At 45.0% G+C, this 13,227-nt stretch overlaps 1 protein-coding gene across 17 annotated transcripts in view; it reads right to left on the minus strand.

Moving 5' to 3' along the window:
* WNK1 (WNK lysine deficient protein kinase 1) overlaps positions 1 to 13,227 on the minus strand; it is a 116,818-nt gene that overhangs the window by 64,182 nt on the left and 39,409 nt on the right. For all 17 annotated transcript variants that reach the window (XM_054167773.1, XM_054167772.1, XM_054167782.1 and 14 more), the window contains 3 exons: positions 11,596 to 11,768; positions 4,729 to 4,949; positions 2,629 to 2,786 (listed from right to left, as the gene is read on the minus strand). In XM_054167773.1, the coding sequence (XP_054023748.1) occupies positions 2,629 to 2,786; positions 4,729 to 4,949; positions 11,596 to 11,768 (552 nt within the window). The remainder of the gene's footprint in view (positions 1 to 2,628; positions 2,787 to 4,728; positions 4,950 to 11,595; positions 11,769 to 13,227) is intronic.

Genomic DNA, 13,227 nt, shown 5'->3' on the forward strand with positions numbered 1-13,227 from the left:
AGCAGGGACTGAAGCTAATGAAGCAACTCTGCTTTTTGACTAAGCCTAATCACTACTGCAAAGAGGGTGGGGGTATGAATTCATTTAAGTATGACTCACCTGCATGTTCTCATCTTAGTGCCTTTGGGGTTCTGGTGGTCTTTAAGCTCCCACATTACATGAACTTTCATGGCTATCAATACCAGACCAGTATTACTATTCTTCCCTCTGGTCTCTGTGGATGCATCTAGACAAAGTAATCCTTTCACACAACAGGACTACAGCTGCTACCTCAAAATATTCCTTAACATGTCTAGGAAAGCAGCAAACTAAGAGGCTGAAATAAATACGGTAAGCATCTTCCACAAGCCACACTGACCTTCCAACATACGTTAGAAGGAAACGTGTTGGTAAGGACTGTTAGAATCACCTACACAGGAGGTTTTCTTACTCTACTCTGTCACTGACGGCTCACACACTGTCCTTTTTAAGTACTGAATTTCTCAACTGGTTCATCCCTCACAACTGCAGACAACTTCCAAAGCCTCCTTTGAAATGAAAGAAAAGTCTTATTTTCTTTGCTGGGGAGCAAAGGACAATGTCAGAACATTCCATGGTTCTTTTTCACGTTGCTTCACAAAGCGGTAAAAAGAATACAACCTAGTATTTTAACTTTCATAATAAAGCTCTGCTTTCCACATTATAGCTTATATTGAATTCTCCATTATCAGTTCAGACAGGTTTGTATTTTATTTCCAGTTTTGTTTGGGTTTTTTAAAGCAAACTGCTTTATGACTGCAATGATATAGAACAACCCAAATATACCAAAACACATTAATTCTCTACCTAAAGCAGAGAAATGTACATTTCATTTACCTTCCTGTCCTTTCCTCCTGATGAAAGGCAACAAGATTTCCTTTATTTCACAGCATAGTACATTTTAGAGCTCTTAATCAGTAGATGAATCAGTAGGGGGAAAAGAAAAATTTCCCCAACTGAATTAAATATGTGAACCTGCAGCAGCAGGGCAGAAGGTGATGTTGGACAAGCCAATACAATTACCAATGTTTCTCACCTACTTACAAGTTCAACAGTCAACCAAAAACAATCGGGAGAAAGAAACATCAAGAGGTAAGTTGAACCCTGGTAAGTTGCTACAGAGCTTTCCAATTGCCAAGTACATCACAGACCAGGAGGGAGACAGCTGTTTAAGACCTTGGGACTTCCAAGACTAAAACTGTCTCAAAATACAATTCTCACCACAGTCCAGAGCACATTTTAAGGAATGGGCAGGGCAGTTACATCAGGTATCAGTCTGGCTCTGGCCAAAGCACATACATAAGCACAGGAAAAAGTATTACTAGACTGTTTTGGTAAGCTATTTTCTTTCACTGATCCAAATGGCCTGCAGATTAGATGAAGCTGTTTGCAAAGTAAAAGCTAGACTTTACCTTTGTGTTTTCTGTTTAGGAAATTACAGGTAAGTCCAACATGGAAAAAAGTGTGGAAACCTATATGATCTTTGACATCTTGGACAAAAAACCTGCTGTTCATCTCTTCTTTCTTCTGTGTTCTCCAACATTCCCCTCCAAATAAGTGTTACTCTTACTTCTCCAAGCCTTCCTTCAGAACACATCTGCTATGAAGACTTTTCCGTCCACATCTAAGTCAGTAATTCTACCTGCCTTTTATAGTGTGAGGCACCATGAAGACAACAGCAGCTTATTTTCCCAAAGCCAAGCAGGTAGTTTAACAAAGCCTCAGCTTCTCCATAATACACACAAAAAGATGACACTGTTTTAGACATCACAAAGCAAATATTGCCACAACCATTCTGAAAATGTCTAACAACATTTCTGCTTCCTGTGTTTAAAAGTCTGTAGTCTAGTCAGACAGCAAGCAAGAGATCTGAGACTGTCTCTCTCAGCCTTACTTGGGTTCACTCACAATGCCTCTACCATCACTACACTTCCCAGCACTTCTTGGAGTAGAATACTTTCCTGCTATTTATCAAGTATTTCCACTACATAATTAGAATTGCACCTGACACACAGTAGCTAAGGGCCATTTGGTTTTCAGTAAACTATTAACTGAAAACCACTTCAGGTAACAATTTATGATTCACCTTGGCAGCCAACTAAGCCAAAGGAGTCTGAGTTTGTGACCCAGCTTTATTTCAGAGAACAAAGTTACCAGCTGATCTCCAACACTGAAATACTTCCCCCCGGTGGCTTCGAAAATACTCCACTGTTATCCTCATGTGGTTTTATTCTTTTTCTTTTTAAAACCCTATGCAATACCTTCCTGCATACTGAAGGAAGAGTATGAACACACAAAATTGTATTTCCATTCACATATTACAGAGGCTTCTGATTGTTTGGTAAACTGAACCATACTAGAGGTTTCCACCTACCCACCAAAAACCTCGCCAGTGTCTTTTTCCCCATACACACCTGCACAGCGCTCAGGTATTATACAGGCTTCTGACTGACTGTTTGGTAAGTGAAACCACACTATAGATTTCCAGCCATCCAGCAAAAACCTCTTGTCAGTGTCTCTTTTTCCCCATACACACCTGCACCGTACCACGCTGCGCTCCTTTGCTGCTAGCAGAAGTAGCTTTAGAGTCAATAGTGGGGAGAGACTTACACTGGTCACTCGGCGGTAGATCTGCGCAGCATTTTGGCACTCGGAATAAGGATACTCAGACGTGGCCATCTCTAGCATACACATCCCAAAAGCATACACATCAACGGATTCATCATATTTCTCCTCATACATCTCGGGGGCCATGAACTCTGGGGTACCTTAAATTAAAAGAACGATTCAGACTCTAAATGTCTCAAAGCGAGCAGAGGCTGCTGGCGTTACTCACCGCAGGAGGCAGCGGATGGGCAGACCTGTGAGACAAGAGAAAGTGGAGGCAAAAAGAAGAGGGAGGAAATCCTTAGTCACTCTGTCGTACCAACATACTTTGCGAGTCTTCCGTTGCAAGGCCTTTATGGAACAAGAATGGCATGAAACAACTGATGCAACAGAGCTCAAAACAGACTGGAGTCAAATGGAGGGGGAATTGGAAGAGAGGAGAACTGCAGACTAGCCGTAGGCTCCACACCGAATACTAAGGAAAGTTAAGAGCCTTACCTTTTCTGCCTGTAAGAAAGGAGGTACATTAAACCTTGTTGCAAAATTTACCCAACTGCCCTCTGCTGCAAGAGAAGTAGTATTGGTAAGAGCCCACAGCTAGTCTCTGACCTGCTGCTTTCCATCTATTTTTTGAAGTAGAATGGTTCAGGAAAGGCCTTGCAATGAAAAACTCTCTTGTTGCAAATACAAGCCTTCATGAAAGAAAGGATGGAAAGTAATTTTCTGCAAAGGCCACTCACCAGAGCCCTTTTCTTCATATACTTACCTTCCCACCTGCAGTATATTTATAGGCCTACTGCAGATACAGGCATTAGTGAGGGACATCCTACAGTCAAAAATACTCAGAAATACAGAGAGATTGAGTTACAGGCATAGAGCGTGAGATTCAACAAGTCCCATTTCAAAAGTGTGCAGAGAATTATTGCCCAGTGAAGCATCACAGCAGCCCCTCTGTGAGCAAAGGGACTGCACTGTATGATCAGATTTAATTTAAGCCAGAGATGTGAGTTTGCTAGCTGTAAATTTAAGCAAAGAATTATTTCCTGCAGACACCAGATTCAAGGCAGTTTACAGATGTTTCACCACACTCAACTAAGAGAATGCAATTGCAGGCTTTTGTCCAAAGGCTAATTGTTAACAGAGAGCTAGATAGGAAGTGGTAATATCCCAATGATAAATTTGAGTAAGATGAGAATGCTTAAGAACATTATTTTCCCCCCCTCTTTTGACCCTATGTGCTTTGTTTGCCTATTAACACTTTGACCTGGTAAAGAAGCAGGAAATATTTCAGCGATAGCTTGCAAGACCATTGATACACCATTGATCCCATCTAGGAATCTAGTATAGGACTGTTGAGTAATACTGCATTTTAGCAAGCTCTAAATACTGAGAGTGAAAGCGACTTCATTCCCAACTACAAAAACAGAGCTGATAAAACCAATTCTTTCAAGAATTTCCAGGACAGACTACACCAGTTCCATCCAACCAATTTCTGGAAAACATTCTTAGGCTATGCACAAAAGCAGAGCCACTGTAAGGCAAGACTTCCCCAATACATCCTCCCAGCTCACACAAATTCACATTCTATAGACTCCTGGAGTAAGCCATTACACCACAGGCTGACGGTGATATAACAGCGATTGACTTTGACATACCTACGTTTCTGATTGCTTTACAGGTGTAAGATTTAATATTAACCTTGGTGACAACACTAAAAAAATAATTGGCTCTATAAATCAGTGCTATACTAAAGATCAAAATGTTGTTTGGTCAGCAAAATGAAATGCACTTGTACATTTCTTGAAGCAGCATCGTATGAAAGCTGAGAGTTATTTGCAGTCAAGAGCGGTTTTATCAACAATGTTGCACCAAATTGTTGGGCAGGGCAATGAATCTCTATTCCAAAATACTTGATGTTAATATACAAATATCAAAAGTATAACCAATATTCAACATGTGATGTCATCAAGAACACAGAATAACCTCAGCAGCCAAGACACAAAGCCTGTGTTTTCAAGCTTTGACCGTAAGTTTGAAACCGTAAGAGTCTCAAGTTTCCAACCAGGAAAAGGCTCATCAGCCTCCAAAACAGGAGAGGCTTACCTATCACACTTTTGGCAAAAGAAGCTCTTTTCAGGGTTGCCAGGCCAAGGTCTCCAATCTTCACTGATCCAGTGGGGCCAGTAATGAAGATGTTGTCACATTTTAAGTCTCTGTGAATGATGGGAGGAGTGCGGGTGTGCAGAAACTGCAAGCCTTTCAGGATCTGCCGGCACCAGCTCCGGAGCACTTTAATCTTCATCACTTTAAATCTTTTCAGATACCTAATGAAAAAGTAACAGTGGGTTAAACAGGTTCTGCTAACAGGGAGTAGATGATGCCGTATCATTGATCTATAGCTAATCATTTATTTGCATACAAAATCACCCTACGGTAATCAGGCAGTCGGCCTGCCAAGTTTCAAGACACTTTCCCTGACAAAGAGCTAAAGCCTTACTCATTACTACAATTATTTATCTAGTCAGCTAAAGGGGAGGTTGTTGCCATTTTATCCTGAAACTGCTGAAATAACTACAAACTTTTCCTTGATTCAGTATGGCTGGGTGAGAAGGTGGGGCACCAGAGGCAAAATGCTAGTAACAACCAAGTAAGCAGAGGAGTACTGCAAACTGTGAGAGAGCTCTGCATTGCTTATAGCATAGTTATGAATATTAGTCCAAACACTCTGGTCAAGGTTTCCAGGTTATACTCTAATTCTGCTAAATATTTGTTTGTCCAATAGTCAAGGAAATTAGAAATTCTTAGAGATTTCCCTGGTGCAGGACAGGGTTTGATCATCTTAATCTGACTGGTACTACTCACTGCTGCAAACTATAACAAATATGGATGGGGCAGGAAACCTTTACAAATCAACTTCTGCCAAGTAACTGACGTGAAAGCTCATATGTAAAGCCAGTATCCCCCTTACAGGCAGAATGTGAACCAACTTTAATTGATACTTTTAAAAATCCCACATCAGAGGAGCCACATTTCATACCAAAAGAGTTTTCCAGTGTTTCTGACCTCAGACTATGACCTTAATCAACACCTTAACTTCAACAGACTGGAGATGTCATAAGGTGAATAACCTGTGACAGTGTAAGGTGTTTTCCAGCAACAAATTCTCACAAGCTTTCTTTGGGTAAAACAATCTGAAGTGGAGTTGTTTTGTTCCTTCTGAAAAAAATCTGGGCTGCAATACATTTAGAGAAACGAAGTAGCCTGCTGCATAGAGCAAGGAGTTTACTCTTGCTCAGCCAATATTACTCAGGCAGAATCTCACAGACCAGTTTCACACTCTTGCAAGACCAGTAATGAATTCTGGGACCAGCAGGGACTCACAACTCCAATATTCAAATAAGACCAAGACATGTTCAATTCCTCTGTAGTACTCCTCAATCTCTCCTGCACATCCACTTAACCGGGAGAAAGCCATTGCCAAAACTCTGGAATCAACACCAAGGCAAAAACGCAGGATATTAATCCCTTTTACTTCAATTTCTCCAGTTGAAAAGAAGATCTCAAAAACTGAGTTGCTACCAATAATTCTGCTGTGGACACAGATCAGTAAAAGCAATCTGGAGCCAGATCCAGAAGATAATTAAGACTCAGAACATAACAACAGGCATGGAAAAGGGAAAGCCAAGGAAGGAGACAAACTGAAGGAGGTTCTGAATCACATCAGCTTCCATTTGAATTCTTGCTCTTGTCTCAACTTCTCCTACCATACACCACCATGAAGAGCCTGACTCCCTCATTCATCTCTCTTGAGCATGTTCCAAAGATCACAAGGCATGGGCACTTCAGGCCCTTGACACCGTCCCCCACATCAAACTGCTGGCTAAGCTGTCAGCTTGTGGCTTGGACAGCAACACTCTGTGCTGGGTTGGGAACTGGCTGGAGGGCCGAGCCCAGAGAGTGGTGGTGAATGGTGCCACAGCCAGCTGGCAGCCAGGCACCAGTGGTGTGCCCCAGGGATCAGTGCTGGGCCCCAGCCTCTGTAATATCTTCATTGATGATCTGGACAAGGGCATTGAGTCAGTCATCAGCAAATTTGCAGATGACACCAAGCTGGGAGCACATGTTGGTCAGTTAGAGGGCTGAAGGGCTCTGCAGAGGGACCTCGACCGACTGGACAGATGGGCAGAGGCCAACAGGATGGCATTCAACAAGTCCAAGTGCCAGGGGCTGCACTTTGGCCACAGCAACCCCATGCAGAGCTACAGGCTGGGGTCAGAGTGGCTGAGAGCTGCCAAACAGAGAGGGACCTGGGGGTACTGATTGACAGCTGCCTAAACATGAGCCAGCAGTGTGCCCAGGTGGCCAAGAGGGCCAGTGGCATCCTGGCCTGCATTAGGAATAGTGTGGCCAGCAGGAGCAGGGAAGTCATTGTGCCCCTGGACTCTGCATTGGTTAGGCCACACCTTGAGTCCTGTGTCCAGTTCTGGGCCCCTCAGTTTAAGGACATCGAGACACTTGAAGGTGTCCAGAGAAGGGCAACAAGGCTGGGGAGAAGCCTTGAGCACAGCCCTGTGAGAAGAGGCTGAGGGAGCTGGGGTTGTTTAGCCTGGAGAAGAGGAGGCTCAGGGGTGACCTCATTGCCCTCTACAACTACCTGAAAGGTGGTTGTAGCCAGGAGGGAGTTGGTCTCTTCTCTCTAGCAACCAGCACCCGAACAAGGGGACACAGTCTCAAGCTGTGCCAGGGGAAGTTTAGGCTGGAGGTGAGAAGAAAGATCTTCACAGAGAGAGTCATTTGCCATTGGAATGTGCTGCCCAGGGAGGTGGTGGAGTCCCCATCCCTGGAGGTGTTCAAGAGGGGATTGGATGTGGCACTTGGTGCCATGGTCTAGTCCTGAGGTCTGTGGTGACAGGTTGGACTCGATCTTTGAGGTCTCTTCCAACTTGGGTGATACTGTGATCTGGTATGCCTAACTACATTCTTCATTTCAAATATGCTAGTCCACTGCCAGCATCTCTAAGGATCTTGGCCTATCCATCACCCAAGCATCCTGCAGTCCTGGTGTCATTTCTCCATACCAGTGCCAGGAGCTAAGCCACATGTCACTCAAGACAGCAACCATTTTAAAATGGAAGGATATATAAACAAAAAATACAAAGATAACCCTGCTAGCCAGTATGGTTTCTTGGTTTTGGTGGTTGGTTTAGTTTTGTTTTTTTCTAGTATCATAGGATAATTCAGCCTTGAAGAGCAATCCAAAGGTTCCTAGTTTATATTTCTGCCATGAAGTCAGACATGGTTACTCTGTGCTGTATCCAGACAATTTCTAGTATCTCCAAGGAGAGAGCCTGCACAGTGTCTTGGGACAGCCTGTTCTACTCCCTGTCACCACTGATACAGTTTCTTACTTCAGTTTGATTCTCTTCTGTTTCAGTTAATGCTTGTTGTCTCAACTTCTCCTACCATGCACCACCGTGAAGAGCCTGACTCCCTCATATACTCTGGAAGGTTGCCGTCAGGTCACTCCCAAAGGATCCTCCTCTTCAGGATCACCAAGTCCCATTCCCTCAGCCCCTCCTCACAGAGCAGATACCTGACCATCTTGCTGGCCTTCTACTGCATTTGTTCCTGCTTGACATTCTCTTCTCTATTTTCCAGGGTAGTAGTGAATTTTTCAAGAGACACACTTGATCTCTGCACAGAATGCAAGCAGAGATGAGATCAAGGCTTTCTTACAAGTCAGCTTCAATGAATAGAGAGAAAGCAGCTAAGAGTTTGGCTTTGTCTCAAGGTTTGGCTGTTTTCCTGGTTGGTTTTTTTTAAGCAGGAAGGCTGCTGACCTATAGCATCACAGCAGGGTTTCCAATAGCTCCATGAGCTACGTTAGCAAAGTAGTTATGAAAGCACATACCACCAGATAATGTTCACCCAAAGGAGTGAACCAAGACTACAATGGCCTCAGACAGAACCAGTGGCTGAGACCTAAGCCAGATGAAGAATTGCTGTCTGCATCAATAGTATAATTAAGACTTGGATAACTTGGTTGTTTTCCAATACTTTAATTCCATCATAGCATAAAATACCAGAAAACAATTTAATTCTTTACGAGAATGGAACTGTTAAAGTTTTCCACTGGTATACAGTTTCTGCAGAAATCTGCCCAGAGAGTATTTGAAAAGAAGAATCCACAATAATTTACCTTTGTATGTATATTGAAAGGTATAAAACACAAAAAGAAAACCAGGGAAAACATTACTTTAAGATATCACCACACTTTCCTTGGCTTCACTTTTTTCACATCAAGTGACAACAAAGTCTATGTCCCAAGTCTCAAAACAAGGAAGGGATCACTTGTATTAAATGCAGCTAATGAAGAAAGCATGGAAGTAATTCTCAGTCAGCCAAAAATCATAAGCAAGTGTGCAGAATACATCTAGGAATATGGGAGAGGTACATGAAATACTTCCTATTAAGTTTGGCACACCAGACATTTTCCAGATAGCTTACCTGTCAAGTCTCAAGTGAAATGGACAAGAACTAAACTAAATCACAATTGTAACAGGGGGGAAAAAACTCATCCAGAAGTCTGCAGTTCAAAGTATGTTCAATTTAACAGCTTATTAGGGTATTTCTCATACAACAGAAACACCTTTGGTACCTGAGAGCCAGCAAATCTTATCATAGTATCAGTCAGGGTTGGAAGGGACCATAGGGATCATCTAGGTCCAACCCCCCTGCCATGGGCAGGGACACAGTCTCACAGTATAACCAAGGTTGGAAGAGACCCCAAGGATCATCAAGTCCAACCTGTTCCAACAGACCTCACAACTAGACCAAGTGCCACGTCCAATCTCCCCTTGAACACCTCCAGGGACGGTGACTCCACCACCTCCCTGGGCAGCCCATTCCAGTGACAAATGACTCTCTCAATGAAGAACTTTCTCCTCACCTCCAGCCTAAACCTCCCCTGGTGCAGCTTGAGACTGTGTCCTCTTGTTCTGGTGCTGGTTGCCTGGGAGAAGAGATCAACCCCCTCCTGTCTACAACCACCTTTCAGGTAGTTGTAGAGGGCAATGAGGTCTCCCCTGAGCCTTCTCTTCTCCAGGCTAAACAACCCCAGCTCCCTCAGCCTCTCCTCACAGGGCTGTGCTCAAGGCCTCTCCCCAGCCTTGTTGCCCTTCTCTGGACACCTTCAAGTGTCTCAATGTCCTTAAACTGAGGGGCCCAAAACTGGACACAGTACTCAAGATGTGGCCTAACCAATGCAGAGTCCAGGGGCACAATGACCTCCCTGCTCCTGCTGGCCACACTATTCCTAATACAGGCCAGGATGCCATTGGCCCTCTTGGCCACCTGGGCACACTGCTGGCTCATGTTTAGGCGGGTGTCAATCAGCACCCCCAGGTCCCCACACTAGATCAGCCTGGCCAGAGCCTCACCCAGCCTGGGCTTAAACACCTCCAGGGATGGCGCCCCAACCACCTCCCTGGACAACCCATTCCAGGGCTTCACCACTCTCATGGGGAAGAACTTCCTCCTCACCTCCAGCTTCTGAAGTATTTCTTCCTACCAACACCCTACTTCATAATTGTCTATTATTAACCATCCAGATCATGCAACCAAATAACAAGTCACTCCAAATATTAAAATATGTAAAGAGGAGAAAGGAGTGAAAGGGAAAAGAAGTTACATCCAACACTCCATGTTCTAGCACAGAGTTAGGCAAATTTCCAAGGGCAGCTGTACAGAGTTGTAAAACTTATTTTACTCCTGCCCTGAAAACAGCACAGGAAGCAACAGATTATTATTCTAGGTGAAATACCTTAACCTCAGAAAAGTCTTCCCTGAACACACAGCTAAACAGAAAGCTGCAGTATCTTCAGCCCTCCAGTACTATTTCAAGCAGCAAACACTTCCCTGTGATTGCATACTCCCCAAGAGCCATTTTTGCCCACCTGTGGCTATCAACACACGATCAAACACACAAGACATTGGCAGGCTATTTTAACCAAATAGATTGCACACTGGCTCCAGTTCCTACAGCTTGCTTTCACATTTTGGACTTGACTGCCTCTCTCCAAGACTTAAAGAGGCACTGAATTAAGACATCGACCCACACTCCTTGAACTTGAAATGCTGGCGATTTTCTTTTCACCTTGACTGGATGCTCCTGAACTACCTCACCACTCGGCAGGTCTCCACAGCGCAAGACAAAGGTGAGATTTCAGCGCGGCTCCCCACAGGCTCCGCGCACCACTAGAGGGCCCTCGCAGCAGCCTGATTTGCTGGCATCTACTTGTAACTCGGGATTAAAGACAGACCTAGCTTCACTCAGCTACTCCACAGGCTGCAACTGCACGCATCTGCAGACCGACGTTTTTGTCAGCTACTACTTCCTGAAGTGTCAGCTAAACAAAGAGGTCGTGGGGGTTTTGGTGAGGTTTGGTGTTGCTTTGGTGGCGTTTTGCTGCCGGTGGTGGGCTGGGGGGAGGAGGGGGGTGGTTGTTCTTGGTGGGGTTTTTTGTTGTTGTTTTGGTGTTAATTTTACATATTATTTTCCACGTAGTAACACCCAAAAGGTCCCAAAGGAGGTGAATTGATTCACGTTTCTAACTTTACAAATCATCTCATCCTAAATAGAAAGCAGTTGGAGAGGAAAACAAAACGAGCATCTGTCAAGTTAAAATAGATCATTCTCTTCCTGAGCTCTCAAAACCTGGAAGATTTCTGCATGTGCTTCATTAACTAGGCCATCAAAAGGGAAAATCTGATGAGCTTGCTGACTTGCAGGATGTTCTGCCATACCCTGCACTGCAAGTAAGACTCCTTTTAAAGGAGAATTTCCCTATAGAAGCTCAGCCCTCAGCAAAAGGGCTGTGTTTTCACCCATTCTGAACTATAACCTATTTCCAGGGCTCTGGTTTTGTGCCAGGAGTTGCTACATGCTTTGAGGTGCCTTCATTTACTTACGTTTTCAACGTTCCAGATGTCATGAGTTCTGTCACCAGAACAATACACTTTTTTCCTTTGACTGTAGACTCCCAGGAATCATAGAACCTGACAATATTGGGATGTTGAAGCCCTTTCAGCATCCCAGCTTCTTCTTTAAATCTCTGCCTCTCTGACTTGGACAGCTTCCGATCCTAAGAAAAAGAAAAGGTACAACTGAAAGCTTTGCTTTAGATCTTACCCAGAGAAACAGCAACTGGAAAAGCAGTTGGGTACAGTCAGTGAACAAGTAAGAATCAGTAGGTTCAAATGCCATTGGATTTTCAACCACCCTTAAATACTCTATTTAGAAGACTTTTTACTACAGGGCTTTTTATCATATATAGTGTTTCCTTACAATATGATTGTTCTCAGAGGCATCAACTGCGAGCCTGTGTATCACAGAATGCTCAGGGTTGGAAGGCACCTCAAGGATCATCTAGTGCCAACTCCCCTGCCACAGGCAGGGACACCTCATGCTACAGCAGGATGCTCACAGCCACATCCAGCCTGGCCTCAAAAACTTCCAGGCATGAGGCTTCCACCACCTCCCTGGGCAACCTGTGCCAGGCTCTCACCACCCTCATGGGGAAGAAATTCTTCTCAACACCCAATCTGAATGATAGAATCATACAACAGTCTGGGCCAGAAGGGACCTCCAAAGGTCATCCACTCTGACCTCCCCACAGTCAGCAGGGACATAGTATCATAGTATCAGTCAGGGTTGGAAGGGACCACAAGGATCATCTACTTCCAAACCCCCTGCCATGGGCAGGGACACCCCACACTAGATCAGCCTGGCCAGAGCCTCATCCAGCCTGGGCTTAAACACCTCCAGGGACAGGGCCCCAACCACCTCCCTGGACAACCTATTCCAGGGCTTCACCACTCTCATGGGGAAGAACTTCATCCTCACCTCCAGCCTGAATCTCCCCACCTCCAGCTTCATTCCATTCCCCCTAGTCCTATCACTCCCTGAGATCCTGAGCAGTCCCTCCCCGGCCTTCTTGTAGCCCCCTTCAGGTACTGGAAGGCCACAATTAAGTCTCCTCAGAGCCTTCTCTTCTCCAGACTGAACAGCCCCAACTCCTTCAGTCTGTCCTCATAGGAGAGGTGCTCCAGCCCTCTGCTCATCCTCCTGGCCCTTCTCTGGACACCTTCCAGCACCTCCAGATCCCTCTTGTAACAGTGGCTCCAGACCTGGAGGCAGTTCTCCAGGTGTGGTCTCACCAGAGCTGAGCAGAGGGGGAGAATTCCCTCCCTCGACTTGCTGGCCACACTTCTCTTGCCAATCAGATCCTGGGCTGCAAGTGCACACTGAGAGCTCCTGGTGAGCTTCTCCTCCACCAACACCCCCAAGTCTCTCTCCTCAGGGCTGCTTTCCAGCCAGTCCCAGCCCACCCTGGATTTGTGCCTGGGATAGCCTCGGCCCAGCTGCAGGACCCTGCACTTGGTCTTGTTGAACCTCATGAGGCTGACATGCCCAACTAGATCAGGCTGCCCAGGGCCTCATTGAGCCTCACCTTGAATATCTCCAGGAAAGTGGCCCCAACAACCTCTCTGGGCAACCTGTGCCAGTGATCCACTACCCTCATAGATTGTTCCTAACAGCCA

The sequence above is a fragment of the Dryobates pubescens genome, chromosome 15 (genome assembly GCF_014839835.1).
Source record: "Dryobates pubescens isolate bDryPub1 chromosome 15, bDryPub1.pri, whole genome shotgun sequence".
In the NCBI taxonomy this organism is placed as follows: domain Eukaryota; kingdom Metazoa; phylum Chordata; class Aves; order Piciformes; family Picidae; genus Dryobates; species Dryobates pubescens.